The sequence below is a fragment of the Rhinopithecus bieti genome, unplaced genomic scaffold, assembly GCF_001698545.2.
Source record: "Rhinopithecus bieti isolate Rb0 unplaced genomic scaffold, ASM169854v2 scaffold_4553, whole genome shotgun sequence".
Taxonomy (NCBI): domain Eukaryota; kingdom Metazoa; phylum Chordata; class Mammalia; order Primates; family Cercopithecidae; genus Rhinopithecus; species Rhinopithecus bieti.
Genome location: NW_016804694.1, coordinates 3,661,242 through 3,689,005, shown reverse-complemented (window position 1 = coordinate 3,689,005; position 27,764 = coordinate 3,661,242). Strand labels below are relative to the sequence as shown.

General features: G+C 38.9%; 1 protein-coding gene across 1 annotated transcript in view; it reads right to left on the bottom strand.

The window, feature by feature from the left end:
• Nucleotides 1–27,764, bottom strand: part of DNAH8 (dynein axonemal heavy chain 8) — a 333,448-nt gene that overhangs the window by 209,858 nt on the left and 95,826 nt on the right. The window contains 9 exon segments of the mRNA XM_017870032.1: nt 3,429–3,533; nt 5,716–5,951; nt 8,399–8,525; nt 9,056–9,206; nt 9,208–9,250; nt 16,588–16,777; nt 18,121–18,196; nt 24,848–24,954; nt 26,827–26,942. Coding sequence (XP_017725521.1) covers nt 3,429–3,533; nt 5,716–5,951; nt 8,399–8,525; nt 9,056–9,206; nt 9,208–9,250; nt 16,588–16,777; nt 18,121–18,196; nt 24,848–24,954; nt 26,827–26,942 — 1,151 coding nt within the window.

The following is a 27,764-nucleotide window of genomic DNA, read 5'->3' as shown; positions in this document are numbered from 1 at the left end:
TCTTTACATATGTTAACTCTTAATCTTCATAACAACCCTATGCAGAAAATTGTACTATGCTAATATGATTACCATTTTACAGATGAGAAAACTGAGGCACAGAGAGGCTAAGTAACTTCCCCAAAGTTCCAGCACCAGTATCAGGCAAAGTCAAGATTCAAACCCTGGCTGTGTAGTTAGAGGGCCCCTGCTCTTAACTGCTCTTGACAATAGCAGCTATCTTTAGATTGGAACATATACTATCTCAAGTTTAATGGTGACTGTAGTATATAACAGTCTATCTCTGCTAAAGGCTGGGTTAGTGGGTTTAACACTAACCATTAAAGAGACAGAAGAACAACCTAAGTGAATCCTCTTTTTGTTTTGCTTTGTTTTGAGATGGTGTCTCACTCTATCGCCAGGCTGGAGACTGGAGTGCAGTGGCACAATCTCAGTTCACTGCAGTCTCAGCCTCTCAGGCTCAAGTGATCCTCCCACCTCACCCTCCCAAATAGCCAGGGCTACAGGTGTGTGCTGCCACGTCCAGCTAATTTTTGTATTTTTTGTAGAGACGAGGTTTTGTCATGTTGCCCAGGCTGGTCTGGAACTCCTGGACTCAAGTGATCCACCCATCTCAGCCTCCCAAAGTGCTGGGATTATAGGTGTGAGCCACCATGCTCAGCCATGAATCTTTTCCATTGAATAATAGCAGAAAATTGTGTTTCACTAAACCTCAACAGAGATTTCCAATTTCTTTCCTAAGACTCGCTCCTCTGACTAACTAGCAAGAGGAGTAAGCTATTGGTTAATATTGGATATGAATTTAAATAAACATGAGTTCTTTTATTTCATAAAAGTATTTTATGTACATTACCTCAAGTGAGCCTCACAGACACATAAAAAAACTAGCCTTCCTAAATGACCCCAAGAAGAAGTTGAGAAACAAATGTTATTAACTTGCATAAAATCATCCAATTGACTGGTAATAGAGCTACAGTCACAAGCCGTGACCTCAACTTCAGTTTTGTGTCTCCTTGCTGTTGTGTCTTGCTTCAGTATAATTAAAGAATGTAGGTCATCCCTTGGAGTTCTTTTTTTTTTGAGATGGAGTCTCACTCTGTCACCCAGGCTGGAGTGCAGTGGTGTGATCTCAGCTCACTGCAAGCTCTGCCTCCCAGGTTCATGCCATTCTCCTGCCTCAGCCTCCCAAGTAGCTGGGACTACAGGTGCCCGCCACCATGCTCGGCTATTTTCTGTATTTTAGTAGAGAGGGGGTTTCACCATGTTAACCAGCATGGTCTTGATCTCCTGAACTTGTGATCCGCCCACCTTGGCCTCCCAAAGTGCTGGGATTACAGGCATGAGCCACCAAGCCCAGCCCCTTGGAGTTAAGTTTTAATGTCTAACTTTTGGTGTATAAACGTTTATCAACTTCAAAAACGCTTAGAGAAAGTTATAGCTATCAAGTTCTACATTAAAAGAAAAAAAACCTCAAATCAGTAACCTCAACTTTGCAAATTAAACAAAGAAGAACAAATTAAACCCAGAGCAAGAAGAAGAAAAGAAATGATAAAAACTGGAGCACAAATAAATAGTAGAGAGAACAGAAAAACAATAGACAAAATCAACAAACCAGTTTTTTATTTGAAAAGACTGACAAAATTGACTACCTTTACCTAGACTAAGTAAGAATAAAAGAGAGAAGATGCAAATTACTAAAATTAGGAATGAAAAAAGGGACATCACTACCAGCCTAACAGAAATAGAAAGGATTATAAAGACACAATCAGCAGAGTGAACAGGCAACCTAGAAATGGGAGGGGAAAATGAAGAGTTGTTGTTTAAACAGAGTTTCAGTTTTGCAGGATTTTTTGCAAGTTCTAGAGATTGGTTGCACAACAATGTGAATATACTTAACACTACTAAAATGGTTAAGAAGGTAAATTTTATGTTACGTGCATTTTACCACTATTTTCTTTTTAAAGCTTAGCACAAAGCTACCATAATCAAGACAGTGTGGTGCTGGCATAAGAATAGACATATAGATAAAAAGAATAGAATTGAGAGTCTGAAATAAACCCTCACATCTATGATCAATTGATTTTCAGCAAGGCTACCAAGACAATTTGCTGGTGAAAGGATAGTTTTTTTCAGCAAACAATGTTGAGGCAACTGGATTATCTACATGCTTTTATATGAAGTCCAACCCCTAACTTATACCATATGCACAAATTTAACTCAAAATGTATCAGAAACCAAAATTTAAGTGCTAAAGTTATAAAACTCTCATAAGAAAACATGGAAGTAAATCTTCATAACTCTAGATTGGGCAATGGTTTCCCAGAGAACATACCAAAAACACTACCACCAACAACAATAAAAAGATGAACTAGACTTCATCAAAGTACAAAACTTTGTGCATCAAAAGACACCATCAATAAAGTGAAAAGATAACCCACAGAAGAGAAAATATTTGCAAATCACATGTCTGATAAGAAACTTGTATCCATAATATATAAAGAATTCTTACCACTCACAAATAAAAAGACAACAAAATTTTTAAAAATCAAGCCAAGGATTTCAATTCACATTTCTTCAAATAAGATATACAAATGACCAATAAAATGGCCACATGAAAACATGCTCTATCGCATTCGGCATTAGGAAAATGAAGTCCTCGCACATAAACAATATGGATGAACTTTGAAAAATTATGTTAGGTGAAAGAATCAAGTTACAAAAGACCACATATTACATGATTTAGTCTACATTAAATGTCCAGAAAAGGAAAATCCACAGAAACAGAAAGTAGATTAGTGGTTGCCAAAGGCTGGGGCAAGAGAGAGAATCAGGAGTGATTGCCAATGGGCATGGGATTTCTTTTGGGGGTGATGTTTTAAAATTAGATAATGATGGTGGTTAAGCAATGATGTGAATATACTAAAAAACACTGAATTGTATGCTTTAAAATGGCAAACTTTATGGTATGTGTATTCTGTCTTAATAAAGTCATTAAACTAATTTACAGTCTCACATTGCTTGATGATGGTAATAGGCTGAGAAATGCGTCATTAGGTGATTTTGTCATTGTGTGAACATCATTGAGTGTACTTACACAAACCTAGATGGGATAGCTTACTGCACACCTAGGCTATATGGTATGGCCTACTGCTCCAAGGCTACAAACCTCTACAGCATGTTACTATACTGAATGCTGAAGGCAATTCTAGACACTGGTAAGCATTTGTATATCTAAACATAGAAAAGGATCAGTAAAAATATGGTATTATAATCTTGCGAGATCACCGTTGCATATGCAGTCTGTTGTTGACTGAAACATTGTTACGTGGCACACGACTGTATATTAAGCTTTAAAAAGGTATAAAATACCTTTTTTTTCTGGAGATAGTGACTTAAGAAAAAAATAATGTAATTAAATTCATACTTACAGCTTTGCTCTGCAATTTGTTGAAAGAATATCTTAAGGTATCAACTGCTTCTGATTCTTCTTTGGTTACTTCAACTTCAAATCTGTTTAAAATAGCATAGGCTTCCTATAGGATGAAGGTGGAGTTTAGAAATATCACAAGGGAAAGCCATTGCCAAATCATTTAGATGCCTTCTAGAAACACATTCCTATGTCTTAGAAGAAGACGGCATGTTCTAGAAAAGTGGTTTCCAAAATTAAAAGTGTATAAAAAGCACCTTTCGCTTCTGACTACCAGATACTAACTCTGGATCATGGGCTCTGAAATCTGCATTTAATAAGCACCTAGGTGATTCTGATGGAGATGTATATGTCCCTTTTTTTCCCCTTTGACGCTGTGTCAACACCACATAAGATACAGACTGTATTAAAATAGGGGTTGACGGGGCCGGGCGCGGTGGCTCCCAGCGCTGTAATCCTAAGCACTTTGGGAGGCAAGACGGGTTGGCATTCCACGAGGTTCAGGAGATTCGAGACGCGATTCCCTGGCTAACACGGTGAAACGGCCTGTCTGCTACCCTAAAAAAAATACAAAAAACTAAAGCCGGGTAAGGTTGGCAGAGCCACCTTGTAGTCCCAGGCTACCTCGGGAGGCTGAGCAGCGCAGATGGACGTAAACCCGGCGAGCGCCGGAGCTTGCAGTGAGCTGAGATCGGCGGCGCACGCACCTCCAGGCCTGGGCCGAAGGCAGACGCGAGACTCCGATCTCAAAAAAATAAAATAACAAATAAATATAAAATAAAATAAAAATAAAATAAAATAAAATAGGGGTTGACTATACAAGGAACGGAATGAAATGATGTGGGAGATACTCCAAAGAAAAGAAACTTGAATGATCCAGGGTCCAAGGGATGTCCAGTAATTGTCTTCATCAAAAAAAAACAAACAAACAAACAAACAAAAAAAACAGTATGGTAAAGAATTAAGCTTCTGCAGTCAGGGAAAAATTGATATAACAATTTATTATATCTTTAAGTCTGGCTGGTCAGCATCCAAAATCCCCAAATACCAACATTTTTTTAAAGCAGTAAAAGTATAAAGTTCATTAGCTACCAAAGAGTATAAACTCTCAATGGGTTCAAGAAAGCATAAAACAGTCATAAATATTGGGTACCATAAGGAGGTAGTGGTGGTGTCAGTTCCCCAGATACTGCAGGCAATGGGGCAGTGCATTGTTTATAGACAACAAAACTATAATAAAAAGAATCAAAAGCCTGATTTTTATCACCATGTATCAGAAATTCCAAATAATATTAGTTCTAAAACATTCTAAATATGAGTAATAGACAAACTCACCAAGGCTGTCCAAGTCCTGATCCCCAAAGTCTGTAATATACTACCTTACATGACAAAAGGGACTCTGCAGATATGATTATGTTAAGGAGCTTGCTATGGGGAGATTACCCTGGGTTAACTAGGTGGGTCCGATGTAATCACAAAAGTCCACATAAGAGAAAGAGTGTGGCAGGAAAGTAGGTGTGAGAGAAGACACAATGACAGAAATGGGGGTAGAAGTGATGGCATCACTGGAAGGGAACCATGAGCCAAGGCACATGGGCAGCCCCTAAAAGCTGGAAAAAGGAAGGAATGGATTCTCCCCTAGAGCCTCCAGGAGCAACATGGCCCTGCTGACATCTTGATGTTAGCCCCATTAGACCCATTTTTGTACTTCTGATGTCTAGAACTGCAAAATAAACAATCTATGTTGTTTTAAGCCATTAAGTTGGTGGTGATTTGTTATAGCAGCAATAGGAAACTCATATTGTTTCCTAAAAACATCTTTCATTGATCTAAGTTCCAGCAGTTTACTATGGAGCCTGAGGGAACTGTTTCCGCCATAATGCCTGTGGTACACCACCGGTCATGAGTGAGACCTATAATTGGTTTCTAAGGCAAGCCAAAGATATTGGGAGAACTTGCCTAACATGTTGGGATTGACATGACAAGGGGCAATTATTTCTTTCCATAAAATGTTGGTGCGAGTATCAAAAATTAAACACTACCTACCCCAGTATAGCATTATTAATATATTAATATTCCTTTGTACTACAACAATGTCTTTTGTATACTGTTCACTGTTGATAATTGCCAAAATTCTCCTAAAGACATCAACATCAGAGACTAGAAATAGGCAGACTGTGTTACATAATAGATGAATATGTTAAAGAACCACTTTCTTAGTGTGTCTCTATTTCTTTAAAAAAAAAAAAAAAGCATTTCAAGAAAAAAAAATGCAATCCATTTCTTACTTCAATTGGTCCCAAAGTCATGTCCATTTGAATTTCATTATCACGTATGCAAGACAAGGCTTCCATTGCAAATCTGACATCATCTAAATCACGAATAGGTCTAGATAACTTTTTCAAGTATTCATTAATAAATGCTATCATGTCTGACATTTTATTTTTGTATTCTTCATTCAGATATCGACAGAGTAACATCTTCCATGCCTTGGCCTCGATGGATAAGGCCAATTTCATTGGCTCTGATGAAGACAAGAAGAGATTAAATTAGAATATAACTGGTATTCTGAAACTATAAGGGCATCTATAACTCCTCTGTCCAATTCAGTAGTCACTAACTACATGTGGCTTTTGAACACTTGAAATGTGGTATGAATTACATGTGCTCTAAGGTTACTAGATTTTGGAGACTTAATTCCTGTCCCCACAAAGCATGTATCCCCGTGGAGATGTGCATGAGTTTGACACCACAGCCCATGGGGGAGCATTTCTGAAATTAGTTCTATCACTGTTCTGTGTGACCTTTGCACTTCTTCTGACCATCCCATTAGTGGCCCTCATTCATTTCCGCATTTTTCTCGAGGGATCCCATGAGGTGGAGTGAAATTTATTGTTTTGTCTATCAAGCTGTGACGTCACAGGTTCCTTGCTTTTCTACTCCCCACATCATCCACATGGTCAGAGTATCTGTCTACCCTGACCCTGTACCCTGGACCTAGCCAGTTGCCCCAGGTCAACATGACCTATATTATAGACCAATCAGAGTCCTTTCTAGAGCATTTGAAATGAGGCTTGAGGAGGAGCCACGTAGTCTGGGAAGCAGAAAAAATTCATGCACAGAGGGAAGAAGAAACGAGAGGCAGAGAGAAAGAACTTCCTCAGCTTCCTATACTGTCCCTGCTTCTGGTCCATTCTGAAGGCTCAGTTGCACTTTGGATTCTGGGATAAACCTTTTCTCCCTTAACATAGCTCAAATGTGTTTCTGTTCTTGAAAACAAAACAGCTCTAACTAGTCAACTCTGCCTTATCAATCCTTCCCCTTTTACCTCTCAGTACTCCTACACCCCCCAATTCTGTCAAGCTTGAAACACAGCTGCTCCACTCTTACCTTCCAGCCATTAAATTTAGAGGCCTGTGACGCTGAGGAGAAAGCGTGGCCTGAGAACAACCATGCAGCCAGCCTGGTGATTGAGGCTGTGAGACCATATCTCATGAAGTCCCCTGGGGGGACCTTTTTCCTTAGGCCTTAGGGATTCACTCCACCCTCCCCTTTCTTTATAACTACCATCACCTCTCCCATTTTTAGATTCCACTCTCCAAAAACAGGCCCCCCAGCCCATTCTATCAGTATACTACGGTTGCTTTTTGTACTGTGGAGCATAGTGCTAACCAATATGAGGAGACAAATGTGAACTTTTAAAAAATAATAGTGTACAGTTTCCAAAACGCTACAGAAGTTCTTGTAATTATGCCACTGATGCATAGTTTCTGATTTCCAGATAAATAATCCCCCTCAAGTACTTGTAATCCTTTGGTACTTTTCTTCCTCAGAGAATCACAAGTACTTTCTTGGCAGATACAATAATAATATTTAATATTTATGCAACATCAATCATATGCCAGGTACTATGCTAAGCATCTTATATAAAGCATTTTGTGAGGTGAATACCATCATTTTCATCAGCAGAGGAAATGGAGGTTAAAGAGGTCAAGTTACCCAAGTGGTCAAATTCAAGAGCCACAGTTACATTAGTTTCTTGATAACAGACTGGAAAATCTACTTAAGGTAGCTAATGGATGTAAAATACCTCATTCAAATACTGTCTGAGAACAAAATCTTCCCACAAACTTAGGATAAGACTGATTGTTATGTAACCACGGTAACAATGAGCCACCACAACCAGCTTTAAACCCAAACCATAGAGCAAGTCAACATCAGTTCTCACATGTGTGCAACCCAATCAGTGTCAGGCCCTTTCTTCTGAATGTCAACTAGTCAAGAAAGACTTACTCCAATAAACCCACCTCTGAGTGCCAACCAGCCTACAACAGTCTCACCTGAGTAAACATCCTTATAGAGATGATGTCAACCTATCTACGTCTACAGTCCTTCAACTCCATGCTGCCCAGACATCCTGTATGAGACGAGCAGTCTGCCCTGCCAGGTACACTGTGCCTGACCAGTACAGCTCTCTGTCACTACAGCAAGCAATAAGTCATCTTCGTATTTCAAACATTAATGATTGTCTCATCATCCTTTGAACCCTAATCCCAAATGGATCAACTTCTTGGCAGACTTCAAACTGTTTGATTCCCATCTCATGTATACAAGCCCCTCCTCACAGTAACCGAAAAGAGTTTCACCTATAGTTTTAGCTGTTTGACTGCCAGTGGAGGAATCGGCCTGTATAGTGTGTCTATGGATGTGTGTATAAAGAATATCAATGGCCCAGAACTATTTAACATTCATATTAGGTTGGTGCAAAAATAATTGCAGTTTTGCCATTACTTTTAATGGTATAATAATATTATAATATATCTTGGTATAATACTATTATTATACCTTGGTATATTACTATATCTTCGTATAATACTATTGTACCAAGATAGCTTAATAATTGCTTGCTAAATAAAGTAATGCTTCATGTGAAAGTACAGATACTTTCCATAATAAATATTTTTAAAATACCTGTATGTAATTCAAGTGCTCCTACAACAATAATAGGCTTCAACTCATCAATCTCCTGTTCAAAAGTAGCATAGCGTAGAATTTCTGATCTGATTTCAGTCAGAGAGGGGTTGTTAGCCAAAAATCCCTGTGGTAAGAAATAGTCAATATTTTCTTTAATTTTTTAACAATATAAATCTTACCATAGTTACATTAGAAAATTGCATTTGCTCATACACTTTTACACTTGCGTGTGCAATGGGGCCAGTGGCTGGGTAAGAAATGGGGTGTCCACCGGGAGGCAAGGAATTTCACCGTCTGCCGGGCATGGTTATTCAGAGTTCTAAAGTTCCCTTGACTCTCTTACTGAAATACAGCTGGGTCTACAGAAGTGTGACGCACCCTTGAATACCTGGCCTCTAGTCAGTGGTGGCACATAATTGGTACTCAATTGTTGAAGGAAATTGAACAAAATTTGTCTGAGCCTCAGTAATATCAACTGCCTCAGTGTGTCCATGTGAAAATTACATGAGCTAGAAGGTGACAGGTGCTTGGTATTTATAGATTCTTGGCCTCTGCTCATGAGTTCCTGTCATTTTCCCTGATATTTTCCTGGTCCACCCTCAAGAGTTAGAGACAAACAAAACCCAAACGACATCACAAGTAGTGGAAAGACACCTTCACTTTCACATCGCGGTTGTCTGTCCAGAGAGTCTTGTACTTCTGAAAGTCCTGCAGGGCCTCATGAGCCGCCTTTCTCAGGGAATTTACAGAGGAAGAAAGGAGCAGGACCAACTTAGAAATATCCTTGTGCTCCGCTACCCCGGGTAAAATTCTTCAGCTTCCTTGCAGGGATAACTTCTTCAAAAGATCCTGAAAACAGATGTTTTACACTATAAATAACTTCTATATTCAACTTTAAATATTATCAGTTTTAATATTTCTGATTCTTTTTCAAACTCTATTTTCTTAAAGACTCTCCCTCCAAGAAACGATGAGCTATTTCGAGTAATTAAGAGCTATTCTCTTGCTATCTTCATGGATTCTCATTAAACTATGGTGTCAGATTTTGGGCTCTAGATTTCTTTAATGTAGAAGAACTGTTATTCAGAGCAGATAAATGAAAGACACTGGTTAAAACCTCCCAAAATGTTAACCTCCTTTAAGAAAAGGTTAAAAGCGTTGGAATTTCCACCCTGAGGAATAGCACAGTGGTTCAACGACAGACATTAAGTTTATTACCCAAATGACCTTGGGCCAAGTATTTAGTCTTCGTGGATGTAATCGTGAGAATTAAATGAGACAACCTCTGCTGGGGTGTTTAAACGTCAACGCCGCAGATATTCAGCATCTGGCATCTTGGCTTCCTGCTTATTAAACCTGGTATTTCTACTGATACAGTATTTGTGTAGTTTTCTTAGACTGTTCAGTTTGATACAGTCTTCAATAGTCACCAATGCTTTTATTTTTCTAGGGTGTCAAATTGAAAACTAGGCAGATCCACCTACTCTAAAAAGGACCCTAAAATAAACTGGTTGAAGAAATTAGATCCCAAAGACTCTCGGTGGAGAATTTCAAAGTTTTTGTCATTATATGCAATTCGAATGGAGATAAAAGAAGCCAAAATAAAAGAATTGTGGCCAGGCTGACAGGAGAAATGTGGACTAAGCATCAGTTCTAATAATGAGGGCTAACTTGAACATACATCTTTTGAAGATAAATTTTGACTCCAGCTGGCTGGGGACCATGGCTCATGCCTGGAATCCCAGCACTTTGGGAAGCCGAGGCAGGGAGATCATTTGAGTCCAGGAGTTCACAACTAGCCAGGGCAACATGGCAAAACCGTATCTCAACAATAATACAAAACTTAGCTAAGCATGGTGGCACATGCCGGTAGTCCCATCTACTCGGAGGCTGAAAGGGGAGGACTGCTTCAGCCAAGAAGGCAGAGGCTGCAGTGAGCAGAGGCTGCACCACATCACTCCAGCCTGGGCAACAGAGTGGGACCCCATCTCTAAATAAATAAAACCAAGTAGTGGTAAGTCCTCCAGCTTTGTTCTTTTTCAAAATTTTTTGGCCATTGTAGGTCCTTTGAATTCCCCTATTGTCTGTTCAAATTTTAGGATCAACTTATCAACTTCTGCAACAAAAAAAAGCCTTCTGGGATTTTGATAGAGATTGCATAAAATCCATAGATCAATTTGGGGAGAACTGCCAGATTAATAATATTGGATCTTCCAACCCATGAACATGATGTATTTCTTCATGGTATAACTTTCAGCAATGTTTTGCAGTTTCAGTGTACAGACCTTATACTTCTGTTAAATGTATTTTATTCTTCCTTCCTTTTGTGCATTCAAATGTTTTATTTCATTTTCAGATGGTTCATTGCTAATATTTAGAAATATAGTTGATATCTGTATATTGATCTTGTATCCTGCAGTCTTACTGTCTTACTGAATTCATTTATTAGTTCTAATAGTTTTGTGTGTGTGTGTATGAGCATTGATTCCTTAGGTTATTTTTACATACAAGATCATGTCATCTGCTAACAAAGACAGTTTAACCTTTTCCCTTCCAATCTGTGTATCTTCAATTTAGTTCACTTATCTTAATCCACTTGATAGAACCTACACTATAATGTTGAGTAGAGGTGGTGAGAGCTAGTATTCTTGACTTGTTCCTAATCTTAGGGGGAAACAATTCAGGCTTTCAATGTTAGATATTAATGCCTTTTATAAGGCTGAAGAAGTTTAATTCTATTCCCAGATTGTTGAGCATGTTTATCATGAAAGGGTGTTGGATTTTGTCAAATATTTTTTCTATGTCTATTGAGATGATCATGAGTTTTTGCCCTTTATTCTATTCATATGGTATATTTTAGGATGTTAAACCAACCTTGCTTTTGTGGAATAAACCTCATTTGGTCACACTATACAACCCTTTTCCTATACTGTTGGGTTCAGTTGGCTAACATTTTATTAAGGACTTCAGCACAGTCATTTAAATTTAAAGCTCCTTTAAAGATGTTTTTAAATATAAAGAAGTCTAATTTAAACATCTTTTCTTCTATGGTTTGAGCTTCATATGTCTTGAGAATCCTTCCCCACCCGGGTGTTTTAAATATATTGCGCTGTTTTATTCTAAAAGTGTTGTAAAATAGATGGAATAGTGTTACAGGATATAGAATCGTGGGTATGATGTGTATCTAATTTAAGATACTACTGAGGCCGGGCGCGGTGGCTCAAGCCTGTAATCCCAGCACTTTGGGAGGCTGAGACGGGCGGATCACAAGGTTAGGAGATTGAGACCATCCTGGTTAAAACGGTGAAACCCCATCTCTACTAAAAAACACAAAAAACTAGCCGGGCGAGGTGGCGGGAGCCTGTAGTCCCAGCTACTTGGGAGGCTGAGGCAGGAGAATGGCGTGAACCCGGGAAGCGGAGCTTGCAGTGAGCCGAGATCGCCTCACTGCACTCCAGCCTGGGCGACAGAGTGAGACTCCATCTCAAAAAAAAAAGATACTACTGAAAGTTTTTCCATATGGAAGCAAATCCTTAGCCACATTTATTAAACAGTACATTCTTTCTCCACTGATTCATAAATCCACCTATATCATATATTTTCATATATACTAGTATTTCTGCACCCTCTCTCCTGTTCTGCTGTATGTTATCTATCTTTGGATCATTAAAAGGCTGTCCTTCTTAGCCTGGCTTTGTAATACTCCTAGGTATTTGGCAGGGCAAGAACCCCTACCTTGCTTTTCTTCACCATCAATTTTTCTTGGCTATTTTTAACTCTTTTCACTTCCATATAATTTTACAATCAAATTTATAAATCAAGTTGACAACAGAAAAAAATATATTGTGATTTCTTTGGAATTGCATTGAATTTATAGATTAATCAAAGAATTGACTTCTTCTTGATGTGGACTTATTCTTGTCTTTCATTATCTCATTCAGTAATATCTTCTCCAAAAATGCTGTGCAAATTTTTTTTACATTTATTTGTTAAAGACCTTATGGTTTGTGGCTAATAAAAAAATATATGCTTCTACTATATATTAATTGTGTTACTGGTAAATGTAGAAATACTGGGGGTTTTGTATGTTGATGTTTTATACATAAACACTTCTGAACTTATTGGTTGTAACAATTATTTCTAGATTTCCTGGATTTTCTATGTATAATCTTTAAATAAGGACAATCTCAGTCTTCCTCTCCAACTCTTCTCGTTTTTTCTTGTCTTATTTCATAATAAAGATCTCTAGCAAACTATCAAATAAAAATGATAATAGTGGGCTTCCTTCTTTATTCTTCATTTTATTAGGAATGGAATACTTCTAAATATTTTTACAGATGACATTATTGGAAAATCCATTTTATTCCTGGTTTGCTAAGAAGCTGTATTTATGTCTGTGTGTGGCTAAGTGAAATATACTTACAGAAACATATATAAAACACAAGAAATAAAATGTATATTAAAGAAGAAGAAAAAATGAATTCCAATGTACTCACCAACAAGTTAAGAACAGAATGTTACCAATAGACTAGTCCTCTCTAGGCACCTCTCTAATCCCATTCCCTTCCCTTACTCCCAGAGGCAACCATTATCCTGATTTTCTTTGAAGATAAACTTTACAATAAATCAACATGCTTATCCCTAAACAATTTTTAAAAACTGAGCAATAAGCACAAAACTAGCTGTAAAGGAAAGAACATTAATTGTTCATGTGAGATGAAGGCTCCTACAAGAAAAGAGACTCTGGGACTAGTCTGGCTTCATCTTTTCTACAAGTTTACAAAAGCCCTTTGTGGGGGAAGCTATGGGGCAGGATATAAATGAGTCCTAGAAAATATATGTGTCATGACAATCAGGGCATCTGGCAGCACTGTGTTTGTGAGCCGAGTAATAAATGTCCAGCAAGAATATGGCCAGGATAGTGAGCTAATCTCTATTTCCTTATATCACAATTACCTGCCTCCAGTTCTCAGTAGTTGGTCAAGGCAGAATGCTTCTGAGGAATAAATAAGTTTCCTCAGCTGACCCAGAGCAATGAGTGTAGAGCAGCAACTTCATCAGCACATGGTGAGAACAAGAAAGTCCAGACAAAAATACAGACCAGGTTTACCCAGGCATTCTGTCTTCAAGTTAAAGGACAGTGTATATAACGGCATCCAGCATTTGGTGAGAGTAGTCAAAACTCATCTGTTTCCCAAGTCACACTGGTTGCCCTCTACGCTTAGAACATAACTATCACTGCACAATCACCCTTCAACATTCACCTTGAAATTCCCTTCACCTGTCTGCTGCATTTTATTCCTGTTTCCAATATCCTATACCTTTTTTTTTTTTTTGCTTTTGCTTTCTCATTTTGGAAGACTACAACCTTCAGTAACTTTGCGGAAAAGGGTGTGTTGAGGGTACATTTTAAAAGCCATTGCATGTCTGAAAATGTCTATTTATATTGTACTTGGTTGATAATTTTGCAGAGAATAGAATTCTCATTTGCAAGATTGTTGATAAGTCCAAGGAGATTTTGCATCTAGCAATTTTAGTTTTACATTTAGCCTGCTACAGTAATAGAAAATATATAAAAGGACTAAGGAGAGAATAAAGAATAACGGCAAACATTGGACTGAAAGTAAAAAAAAATAGATATTAATCTTCTTATATGGATTAATTCCCAGCCCTCTCGTTAGGTTTGTGATTTTGGAAAAATTATTTTACCTCTCTGAAGAAAGAACTGGGTTTGATTCATAATCTCAGAAGACACAATCCCAAACACCATAATCTCAAATATTGAAATCCCAAAAGCTCAAAATCCCTAAAATCTAAATCCTGAAAGTATAAAATCCATGTCTAAAATTCTGAAAATCAAATCCCCCTTAAAAATGTAAATAGATACATTTAAAAGAATTGTTTATTAAAAGAATTGTTTATTATTTTTTCCAGAATTATATTTTTGGGATTTTGATCTTTTGGGATTTCAACATTTGAGATTATGGCTCTGGATTGTGTCTTTCAGGATTACGATCAGCCCCTGAAAGAACTAATATTTATCTTGCCAGGCATTTTATATAAATTCATAAATCCATCCACATGCTTTTTCCCTAGCTCTTCCTGCCTCTGATTTCCAAAGTTGCTCTTTCTAGGTCCTGAATGATCAGTCCAGCCATTCGTCTGCCCAAGAGTCCACGTATATCTTTGCTTCAGACCACTCTCCTTAAAAAAGTTATACTGCTTGAAGCGCTGCCCAGTGGAGGGAATTCCCCTTTTCACTGCCCTTTAGGGCCACTCCTGAGTGGGCTGTAGTGCAATAAAAGTCCATTTTCAGCTGACAACAACATATTAAGCCAATTCCAATAGACCAGTCCTGAGATTTTTCATCCTTTATTAGCTGGTTGTAGGGAATATCCCATGAGACCATAGATGTAAGCTGAGAAAGCAATGTTAGTGCAACACAGAAAGGTGCCATAGGGGTCTGAGCCACCTGGTCATGTAGCTTACCTGGTATCTTGGAGGTGTTTTTGGTTTTGGTTTTTTGGAGACAGAGTCTTCCTCTGTCGCCCTGGCTGGAGTGCAGTGGTGCAGTCTTAGCTCACTGCAACTTCCGCCTCCCAGTTCAAGTGATTCTCCTGCCTCAGCCTCCCCAGTAGCTAGGATTACAGGTGCCCACCACTATGCCTGGATAATTCTTTTGCATTTTTATTAGAGACATGGTGTTGCCATGTTGGCCAGGATGATATCAAACTCCTGACCTCAGATGACCCGCCTGCCTCGGCCTCCCAAAGTGTTGGGATTACAGGCGTGAGCTACCACACTAGGCCTTACCTAGTATCTTGTTGTTTTCAATTTGCCTTTCCCTGAACCACAGTGGAAGCTACATAGTTTTGAGACCAGTTTCTCAATCCCATTAGAAAGTTAAAGAGACCAGTTGAAGAGACCAGTTTTTCAACCCCATCAGAAAATGGACAAAGGACATGAATAGACACTTGGCAAAAGAAGACACTCATGCGACCAACAAACATATAAAAAAAAGCTCAACATCAGTGATCATTAGAGAAATGCAAATCAAAACCACAATGAGATACCATCTCACGCCAGACAGAATGGCAATTATTAAAAAGTCAAGAAACAACAGATGCTGATGAGGCTAGGAGAAATAGGAATGCTTTTACACTGTTGGTGGAAATGTAAATTAGTTCGACCATTGTAGAAGACCGTGTAGCAATTTCTCAAAGACCTAGAACCAGAAATACCATTTGACCCAGCAATTCCATTACTGGGTATATACTCAAAGGAATATAAATCATTCTGTTATAAGAATACATGCACGCCTATGTTCACTGCAGCACTGTTCACAATAGCAAAGACATGGAGTCAGCCCAAATGCCCATCAATGGTAAACTGCATAAAGAAAATGTGGTACATATACACCATGGAATATTATGCAGCCATGAAAAAAGAATGAAACCATGCCCTTTGCAAGGACATGGATGGAGCTGGAAGCCATTATTCTTGGCAAACTAATGCAGGAACAGAAAACCAAACACCACATGTCCTCATTTGTAAATGGGAGCTGAACAATGTGAACACACTGACATAGGGAGGGGAACAACACATACTGGGGCCTGTTGGTGGGTGATGGGGGGTGATGGGAGGGAGAGCATCAGGAAAAATAGCTAATGCATGCTTGCTTAACACCTAGGTGATGTGTTGATAGGTGCAGCAAACCACCATGGCACATGTTTACCTATGTAACTAACCTACACATCCTGCACATGTACCCTGGAACTAAAATAAAATAAAATAAAAAATAAACCAGTTTCTTTCTATGCAGGAAGTGTCAAAAAAAAAAAAGGTTCATGAAATTTTGGGTCACTATCATATCACATTCATAATTACTTAAGCGGCGAATTTATGTTTACGTTAAGTTTATCCAACCTACTATCATGCAGAAAGTAAAATTAGTGCTAAGGCTTATTTTAATTTTTAACTTAAGATATCATAGTAGACAAGAGATTTAAAAATCCTTTTCACCCACCACCCAAAGCCAGGAAAAAATGCCTGCATGTTACGTTTAAGATGAAACATACTATTTTTTAAATGTGAAATGTATCAAACATATAAAATAATTTAAAAATCTATATGCTATCAAATCTAAGAAGGATCAGTAAGATCATTGACTAATTTTACATTCTTACTTTCTTCCTTCTTCAGCAGTTTTCCTGTGTTTTGATGGGTCAGGTCAGTAGTGGTGGGGCTGGGAATGACCGACTTCATGGGACGGATTTGCTGTTGCCCCCAGTGAGCCACTCCTCTGCTGACCTCCAGGGTTAACTGGATCATACGGTTAATGGCTTGTTGAATGTCATCCAAACTAGGAATCATCACCTGCGGAAAGAAGAAACAAATGTGTAATACTGCTGGCACATACAGTCCATCCCTCGATTTTCACCACCTCCACTCCCCACTGAGTGGGGCAAGCCTCGGCTGGCCCAGTGGAAGGCTGCTTTGAGGGGGAGAATGACAGAGGAAGATGGTGTGGGGAGGGGGGCGATGCAGATTTTCTCTATCCTGAAGTTTTCCCGCTATCGATTCCTGCAAGCCTCATTACACCACCAGCTAACGCAGAAGTAACTTTTTAGTAACAGAAATGACATTTCGATTTTGTTAAAAAGGCCAAACTAGTACTTGTCATCCTTTTCCCGATGGGGGTGGCAGAATGCAGTGGGAAATTACAGACTACGTGTTAGAAATCCATGAAACAAAGTAACTGAAGAAGCTACACAACCAAGAGTCTGACCTCAGTTCTTTGAAATGTGCCAAATAAGCTAGGATGCTATCCTTCAGGAGGTCAGACCACGTAAAGGTGGTTTTAGGTGAGTCACGTTTCTGCCTGGCCTTATCCTTTGACCCATCGCAGAAGGCAGCTCAGCCATCCCATGTGGCTTGGAGTTCCAGATGCCCATCAGCAGCTGGGGTAGTTGTAGAGATAAGTGCCACGGGAAGACACAGATGATTCAGATGCTCAGGGCACAGGCTCTTTTTATCTTTCTCTTCTGCCATCCTTACCTTAGTGGGATGCCTCACAGACATGTGTTTGGGGTAGAGAGCTGGACAACTGTGATGATTTTATTTAGATAATTTAATGTCTGAAGTAAGGAAAAACAAGGCAATTGGTAGGGTGCTTGCTAATTGATGGCAGAACAGATGGCTAACTCAACTCTTTCACAAGGCTTTCAATACACCATGAGCTAATACAGAAGTAACTTTTTTTTTTTTTTGACAGAGTCTTGCCCTGTCACCCAGGCTGGAGTGCAGTGGCATGATCTCGGCTCACTGCAACCTCCACCTCCCGGGTTCAAGCAATTTTCCTGCCTCAGCCTCCCAAGTAGCTGGAATTACAGGCACCTACCACCACGCCTGGCTAATTTTTGTATTTTTAGTAGAGACGGGGTTTCATCATGTTGGCCAGGACGGTCTCGAACTCCTGACCTTAGGGGATCCGCCCACCTTGGCCTCCCAAAGTGCTGGGATTACAGATGTGAGCCATTGTGCCCATCCCAGAAGTGACTTTTTCATAACAGATATAAATGACATTTCCAATTTGTTAAATAGTGAGGGAAAGTGAAAAAATACATAGGACCAGAACGTCACCCTAAATGAAAGCTCAGTTCTAGTACTATACTTCTTAAGTAACTTACCAAAATATCAGTGTATTTAATAATACTTACCACATTAGGAATTGCAAGATGTACTTCACTTTTTATAAAGGAAATAATATCTTCTGATCGCTTTCGCCCATAATGGCTGCAATGAGATGGACATTTAGCTGATTAATCTTAACCTAAAATTTCATTAACAGTTTATTATGCTACAAAATTCAGTCCTAATAATAAAAACCATTTTAAAAGGCCACATTACACAAAGAGAATATTACTTATAACAGAGCCCTAATTGCAGAGAACTAAGAAAATACAATGACCCGATAGTCTTAGAAGCAAACTAGTAATCTCATATACATTTTCTACTATTTTAATGCTGTTTTTTCTCAGTAATAACCTTTAACAATGTTTACTAAAGGCATTCTTTGTTCCTAGCCCTGCAACAGATACAGGACGAGATCACCAGCATATACCTTTATATGCTTCTTTGTCTATATTTTTACAAGATTAAACAGGACGTGTCTGGTCCATGCTTTCCAAAAACCACTTTGTTAAACAATATCTCTCATGCACAGACAGCAGCACAGATGCCTGAGTCCAGTTATGAAGGACACCCGCAGAGCTGCAAATTACTCTGGCTAGCACAGCTCCCTCTGTCTCAACCTCCACCCCATTCTAGACAAAATTGTAATAAATGCAAACTGTCCATTGTCTTTTTCTCTGGGAGTGCAAGAAATACTGTCATTACTGAAAACTTACATCTCCATTTCTAAGTACAAGCAGATGGGGGTGGGAGGAGATCACAAGAAACATAGAGGCCACAGTTCCAAAGTGAAGACCCAACTTTTAGCACTCAGGGCCAAGGGTTCCCAGATAAACCTATGATTGGAAAGGACTGAACAAAAAGCAAGCAAGCAAACAAAACCCCTCAATTCACAGTCTCCCAGTGGAATTCAAGATGTTGCAATTAAATTCGTGTGGGCATTGATTCAAAGTGTGTAATTTGAGAATAAGAAAGAGTTTTCATAAAGTATAAAGGAACAGCTGAATAATAGAGGCAGTGAACCCCGCACTAGATCATTTGGTACCTTATACAGCAAATTAGAGAATCAGCCTTCCTTCTTGGCCAGGCTCGGTGGCTCAAGCCTGTATGGAGGCACGAAGCGGGTGGATCACGAGGTCAGGAGAATCAAGAACATCCTGGCTAACACCGTGAAACCGTTCTACTAAAAATACAAAAAAAAAAAAAAAAAAAAAAAACTAGCTGGGTGAAGGATGGCAGGCGCCTGTAAGTCCCAGCTACTCGGGAGGCTAAGGCAGGAGAATGGCGTACACCTGCGAGGCGGAAGCTTGCAGTGAGCATGAGATCGGCCACTGCACTCAGCCGGGTGAATAGAGCAAGAACTCCGTCTCAAAAAAAAAAAAAAAAAAAAAAAAAGAGAATCAGCTGAAGGTATTCCCCAAAATTTCAGATGCAAAATGCAAAGAGAGAGAAAATACTTAGAGAAAAGGTAAGAATAGGTAACATTTCTTGAATGCTTAATGTATGCCAGGCACTTTCCATAAATTACCAGTTTATGTTCACATTAATTCTGTGAGGCAGACCTTATGATTATTATTATTTTCATATTGTAGATAAGGAAACCAAGGTAGGGAGAGGTTAAGTAAATTCCAGAGGGTCACTCCGCTCAGAGATGCTTACTACCTAGACGCAGCACGTGAATACTGTGTAGATATGGGAAATGAAAGTAAAGCACTCCTTTAACCTTAAGAATAGGCTTGTTTTTTCATTTTGAAGAGATTCTCTACGTGCCTGACAGGATTAATGAGGGAAAAAAACCCACCTGCATCTAAACATGCAATTCATGAATTTCAAGAATAAAAGAGAAATCCTGTAAGGATCAAAACAAATACAAGTTGTTACTTGGAAGGGAAAAGCGGATTAGCAGCAGAACTCTCCTCTACAAATTGAAACCAAAGAAGCCAGTGGAGCAGCCTCTCTAGAGTATGAGAGAAAGGGATTCTGATCCCAGAAGACCAAGCTAGCATTCGTTTGTGGGGATAAGAGAAAGACATTTTAGACAAGTAAGGATTTTTTATTACTATCCTCATGTATGCCTCCTCAAAAATTGCTGAATTGCCGCAGAACTTGTAAATCAATGTGGCCTAGTGAGTGCATCTTTCAAAAAAGCTTCTTTTTGCCAAACCCATCACAATCATGGATGGGAGATAAAGGACACAAGAATGCTCAAATACAAGGTAAGCATCTCCAGGAAGTAGAAATGGAGAGAAACACAAGGACAGCCTAGCGACGTTTCTGGGCTGGAAAGAGGCAGTGACCGTTAGGAGGTTGGCTCTGATGAAATATAGAGGATGGACAGGACTCAATGAGGGACAGGGCCTCGGCCAGCCTCACTACTTAAGGCCAAAAACTAAGATGATGCTCTCCCACCTATCTTGCAGATGCTGCTGCAAGACAAGGTCTGTCAACCTACTGCCCGCAGCTTCGGCTTTTCCAGCGGATGCAGACCTGGGGCAAAAGAAGCACATCCACAGATTCCTTGATAAGTAACTAAGTCAGGCCTCCTGTGTGCTCCCTGGCCGAACCTGCCATACCCCCAATATCTCTCCAGGGGCCAGTAACTGTGAAGAAATAAAACCTGGTTCTGTACTCAGGGTTCCGAGTGTCATTTGGAGGCAAAAGTGAAACTCGTAGGCAGGGAGGGAGGGAAGGAGAAAGAAACACAAAAACAAAGCTCTCGCTCAAAGAGAGCCTGCACATTAAAAGCCAAGTATGCGTGAATATGTCTAAGGATAAGAAAGAGAGCTAACCAAATCCAAAATTGAAACAGAAACTCACTCCAGATAAAAATTAATGCCCAGATAACAAGCTCTAAAGTAAGGAAAATGTTCAGCGATATATGAAGACTCTTCCAAAAAAATTTTTTTAAAATTGCTAAACTAAAAGACAGAAATAATACCATATCTAGAGAATAAGGAAAAAGTATTTTTCCTTGAAATATTTAAGATGTCACAGATGACAAAATCTTTAGGATACAGAGATACTTGCCCATAATGCAGCTCAGAAAGACAAAAAGATGACATAGATGACAGAGTCATTAGGAGACAAGGAGAAGAGAAAGAGAAGCCCCAACATACAAAATGTCCACACATCCAGTGTGCCCAGGACAGTTCCAGATTCACTGTGTCCTGGGACCTCATCTGGACAGTGCCCCTTCACTCACAAAAGTTCCATAGTTGGAACAATAAATTATGTGGTCATTCTATTCAACATTTAATTAATAGGAGTTCCAGAAGAAGACAATGAAAGAATATCCTGGAAGCAATAACTAAAGGGGAAATTGCTGAGGTTTTTTCCAGCATTAAGGAAAGCTATAAACCCTCAAATAGAAAGTGTGCTCTGAGAACAAAGCAGGATCAGACAAAGACAAATCCACATGGGGTAAGAAAACTGCAGAAACATTAAGGATTAAAAGAGAATATTCAGTTAGACTCATGCAGACTTCTCATCAGCAGCAACATAACTCAGAAAAAGTGAAGAAATACTTTCCAAGTGCTAAAAGACAAAGAAAAATTTTATATCCAGCCAAAATGTTATGAAAGTATGAGGGCAAAACATTTTCAGACTTACAAAGAAGGGTAAGAGAGTCTGCTTCTCACAGATCCTCACTGAAGAACCAATGGGATACAAAAAAGTACGTGAGAACCTGGAGATTTTAATAAAGTATGCCAGTAAATAAATTATTTTAATATATTATTTTTGAGTGTTCACACAAAGGTAAAACTAAAACATCAAACAGCAATAAAATGTGTACAGTTCAGTGAGTAAAGCTTGTCAAGCCCTTGTAGTCAGAAATAAGACTAGAAAACTGCAAAACTAAGGACAGTACGTTGTTGTTGTTGTTGTTGTTTGTTTGTTTGTTTTGAGATGGAGTCTCACTCTGTCGCCCAGGCTGGCGCAGTCTTAACTCACTGTAACCTCCACCTCCCAGGTTCAAACGATTCTCCTGCCTCAGCCTCCCTAGTAGCTGGGACTACAGGCGTGCACCACCAGGCCTGGCTAATTTTTGTATTTTTAGTAGAGACGGGGTTTCACCATGTTGGTCAGGCTGGTCTCGAACTCCTGACCTCAAGTGATTCGCCTGCCTCAGACTCCCAAAGTGCTGGGATTACAGGCGTCAGTCAGTGAAGCTGGCCAGTAGTTTTTTTAGTTGGAGCAAAATATGTGCATTCTAAAGTTAAGGGTAATCACTTAACTGAAGTACAGAAAAGAGAATAAATGGTGAAAATTATCCACCCCAAAGACAACAATAGTAATAAAATGAATCAAAGAAAAAGAATAGTGAGAAGAAAACACAAAATAAAATGTCATAAATTAAGTGCAACTATATCAAAAATCACAATAAATGCAAACGAATTAAACTCACTAAGACAGAGATAATGAGATTGAAGGAAAATTATCAGGTATACAATGCTTTTAAGAGGTAAAACTAAAAAGTACAGAGAGAGGCTTAAGTAAAGAGATCGAAACAGTTACACAGAAAAAGTTGGTAAAGTAAATTAATGACAAACTAAAGAGAATTGTGAGGAATCAGGATTAATATAAATAAAGGGATTTGCCAAATAAAAATAAAAGGAACAGTGCTCTTAAGCAGGTTTAACTACTATTACCTTGTATGCACCTAACAACACAGCCATAAAATACATAAAACAAGAACTGACCAAAACAAAAGGAAAATTTAATAAATCCACAATCACACTGGGAGAATTGAACAGTACAATTAAATTAAAAATCAGCAATGAATAGGCAAGGAATAAATCTAACAAAAATGTGTAGGACTTTTACACAGAGAGATATTAAAGAAGACATATCAATGCACAGGTAATACATAATTCTGAATAGAAGACTCAATATTTGTAAGGATGCTAATTCTCTCCAAATTGATCTATAGATTCAGTGCAACTTAAATAACTCCCCCCTCGACCTCACAACTAAGCTGATTTTTTAACAAATTTTGCTTGGTCAACTAATTAACCACATGGAAAAAATTATATTTATTTGTTACCTCACACTAAGCACAAAAATCAATACCATGTAAATTAAAACCCTAAATATAAAGGTCAAAAATACAAAAGTTTTGGAAGACATTATGAAGTAGGGAAGAGTTGGTTTCTTTAAAAGACCACAAATCACTAAAACTGATAAATTTGAATATTTTAAAACTCGGCAATGGAAAATGAAAATTAATAAAGAAAATGAAAAGATAAGGCAAAACTGACAAAAGACATTTGTTATATTATCATCAACAATGTAATATACTAAGAATACTTATGAATTAATCCAATTCAATAGAAAAACAGACCAAAAAAGGAACACGATTATTTATTTTTAATTACACTTTAAGTTCTGGGGTACATGTGCAGAACGTGCAGTATACACATAAGTATACACATGCTATGGTGGTTTGCTGCACCTATCAACCCGTCATATACATTAGGTATTTCTTCTAATGCTATCCCTCCCCTAGCCCCACACTCCCTGAGAGGCCCTGGTGTGTGATGTTCCCCTCCGCGTGTCCATGTGTTCTCACTGTTCAATTCCCACTTACGAGTGAGAACATGGGGTGTTTGGTTTTCTGTTCTTATGTTAGTTTGCTGAGAGTGATGGTTTCCAGCTTCATCCATGTGCCTGCAAAGGACATGAACGCATCCTTCTTTATGGCTGCATAGTATTTCATGGTATATATGTGCCACATTTTCTTTATCCAGTCTATCATTGATGGGCATTTGGATTGCTTCTAAGCCTTTGCTATTGTGAACATTGCTGCAGTAAACATATGTGTGTGCATGTCTTTATCAGAGAATGATTTGTAATTATTTGGGTATATACCCAGTAATGGGACTGCTGGGTCAAATGGCATTTCTGGTTCTAGATCCTTGAGGAATCATCACCCTGTCTTCCACCGTGGTTGAACTAGGAACACAAATTTTAAGGAAGAGAAACAACAAATGGGCCATAAACACAAGAAAGTATATTTAATCTCATCAGTAACCAGGAAAATGTAAACTAAAATCCTGATGAGATGCCATTTCACACCCTGTATGTTGGCAAGAATTTTTTAATTGAATAATACTGTCTGCAGGGATGAGGGGCCATGGGCACTCTCACTAGGTGCTGCCTGGTAAAATGAGGTATCCACATACCCTAGGACCCACCAAACCCACTCTTAGCAGGTGCAGCAGGAGACGGTTACAAGATGCTCACAGAGGCTTTATTCACGATAGCCACAAACTGAAGCAACCCAAATCACCATCACCAGTAGAATGGATAAACAGACTATGTATACTCCAACTACACAGAAGCATAAAAAACTATACCCCATGGATGAATCTCAAAAACAGTATACCAAGGGCAGTTCAAATACAGGCAAAATTAAATGATATGTGGACTGGCGATACAAAAACATAGTAAACTGTGAAGAAAACCAAGACAATGATAAACACTAAGTTCAGGATAGTAGTTACTTTTGGGTGAGAAGGGAGAGGACCCATGAGAGGACTGGTAGTCTTTTTTATCTCAGGCAGGGTGTGGGGAACATGGGTGTTCCTTTGACTACAGTTCTTGCAGTATTACACAAATACTTTCATACAGTCTTTTAATGAATGCTATATTTTAAATGTTATAGTTTTTAAAATTAATAAATTTATTAGAGGTGCTATTCACATTACAATATAAGTATGATTACCAGATATAATTAGCATATTTTCAACTTACCTTGCAACAAATATTCTTCTTTTCATTGTGTCCAGAGATAACCGTGTAGCTTTTTGAAGACTGTCTAGTAATTGATGAGAGAAAAATGCAAAGACCTCTTTACACTCCTGTAATAAGAAATCAATTAAATTTGGTATCTCTCCTCCAAAAAAACCTCAAGCATCCCCAAAACAATGATACAATATTAGATGTGGCATGTGAAAGGCAACAAATAATAAACTGTACAATTTCAATGACAGTATAGAAATAAATTCAATCCTAAATTATTTGTCTGGTTATTTTAGACAAACAAGAATACATGAAAAATGTGTTTGCATAAACACCCTAGCAAACCAAAGGAACTTATTCAAAAACCAAAATTCACAAACAGTATGTTCAGAGCAATCCTGGCTGGCTCAATACTCAATTTTCACCTGACAAAACTGAAGCACTTTAAATGTGGTACATTTCTCAATGATTAAGGGCGTGGGCACAAGAAGATAACTAGTCTCCATCCTCAAGAAGCTCAGCTTGGTGGATAAATGTATTTTAAAATGTGCAATACTCAAATATATGAGATGAAAATTCCACCCTCTGGGACCGTGGTTTAACCCTCTCTCCACACCCTTCCTTCCCTTGGGAGAAATAGCCAAGTTTATTGATCAGAGCACAGGACAGGTTTGGAGCCTGGTAGGCAGAGATGTGGGCCCATGTCTTGCTTACACAATGAGTCACACATCGGGGCTAGGCTCTGGCCATACTGTTCCTCACTGCTCTAGAACCCAGCCCCTCTGAGACTGGGTTGGTGAGGCAGAAGAGAGAGTAATAAGGCATGAACAAAGAGGAATATCAAGCTTTTCCATATGGCAATGGGGTAGTCAGGGCTGGTGAATGATCAGGCTAAAGCACAGGTGTGACATAATCAGATTTTTATGTGAGACCATTCTGGCAGCAATGTGGGGGATGAATTTGAGAGGCAGAGGCTATTTAGGAGGTGACCACTAATGCAGCCCCAGTGATCCCCCAATTGGAGAGGTTCTGAGGGTACTCAATCATGCTCTAAGGACTTCAGCCAGTGTCAAAAGGTGATGCAACTGGAAGATAAGCACTTCTGAGAGGGGACTGCTCCAGCTGACACCCACTGGTTGCTAATAGCTGCCTGGTGTGTGGTACTGAGAAGAAGCCTAAACTCTGCAGAAGTCTAGATGCTGCAGCAAAGTGTTTCCCAATTATCTGGCAATATAATCCTTGAGCAAGAAGGTGAAAATGGAATAAAAGTGTGCTGTTTTATTTCTAAAACTGTATCAGATTATGTCAAAGTGGGTAAAATAGACAAAGAATGAAAAGAAGGTGGGTATGAAGGATTAAAAGAAAACTGACCTGGGGAGGAGAAAGCAGGAATGAGTGAAAATGTGACAGTGACTTTCAGAGTTCACGCATGACCAGAACGGTGAGGGCTAAGAAGGAAAAAGAAACCCCAGGCCCCCTTCTGAACCTTCATTCTCAACACATTTCAACACAACGTGAAAATCTGCCTATCTAGGACTTCTCCTGGGGGAGAGTCCAGAGTGGTCATCCACAGTGCCAGTTTAAAATGCAGATCCCTGAGCCCCAAGTGAACCACAATCTGGACTTGCAATACAGTTAACCATTAAACACAATAACTGAGAATGAAGCTCTCCATTCTGAGTCAAACTGATTGCTGCTCCAATCCCTGAAGTCACATTTACTATATGAGAAAACATGGTCAATCACAATGAGGGAAGGTGACTACTAAACTGTGATTGACAGAATCACATCAAAAGCTGTGATATTGGGGGAAACTTAAAGGATTGCCTGAGCCTACAATATAAAATTGAAAATTATACTTTATGGATTTTGTTATACATTAGATACAGATTGGTTGCAGAACTGCCTGGAAGAAGCACCATATGGGGCTTATCTATAATCCTATAAACCATAATTCTGTGAATTGCATGAAGTTGTTCCACAATAAATACCTTTTTAAATTCATCTTCTTTATCATTAGTATTAACCTCATTCACAACATTAGCTTCATAGTCATTGTTTTCACCCTCTTCTGTTTCACTTCCAAAAACAACGTGTTTCCGGTGTTCTGTAGACAAAAGACAAAACAAAATATAACATTTGACTTTTAGCATTACGTGTATTCTACACGGCCAAACCCTCTTAGGAAGTCCTTTTTTAAAAGCTCTTACTTTAAAAACTATTTTTTAAAAAATGTTTTTTGCATTTGTTCCTGTAGGAGTCATCCTTGAATTCAATTTAAATTATCCACCTCAATAGAATTGTCATTCTACTAAGAAATACACTCTGTAAATATACAATCTAGAATTCAGAAAAGTTTTAAGAAAGTTTTACCTATTATCCTTCTAAATTATCTGTTTACCTTTTGAGTTTTCTAACTTGAATGAAATGATATTTTGTGTTTTGACGTTTGTGATGAAAACTAATTAAACGAAGTGGAAAAACTGTAAGAGGAAAGGTGTGATGTGCATTCTCATTCATTCCAGGCTCAGGCTTTCTCATCCTCAGCACTACTGACATCTTGGGTGGGACAATTCTTTGTTGCTGGGGGCTGTCCTGTAGGGTTTTTAACAGCATCCCTGGCCCTTATCCACCAGAAGCCAGTAGCAACCCCCTCGCTACACACACACACACACACACACACAGACACACACACACACACACACACCGTGTGACAACCAAAACGTCTCCAGACCTTGCCAAATATTCCCTCAGGGGCAAAATCCCTTCCAGTCCCATTAAGAACCACTGTTCCAGGTACAGTTCACAGTTCTCCCTCTGTCTGTCTCTCTCTCTCTCTCTCTCTCTCTCTCTCTCTATCTCTCTCTCTCTCTCCCTCTGTCTCTCTCTCTCTCTCTCTCTGTCTCTCTCTCTCTCTCTCTCTCTCTCT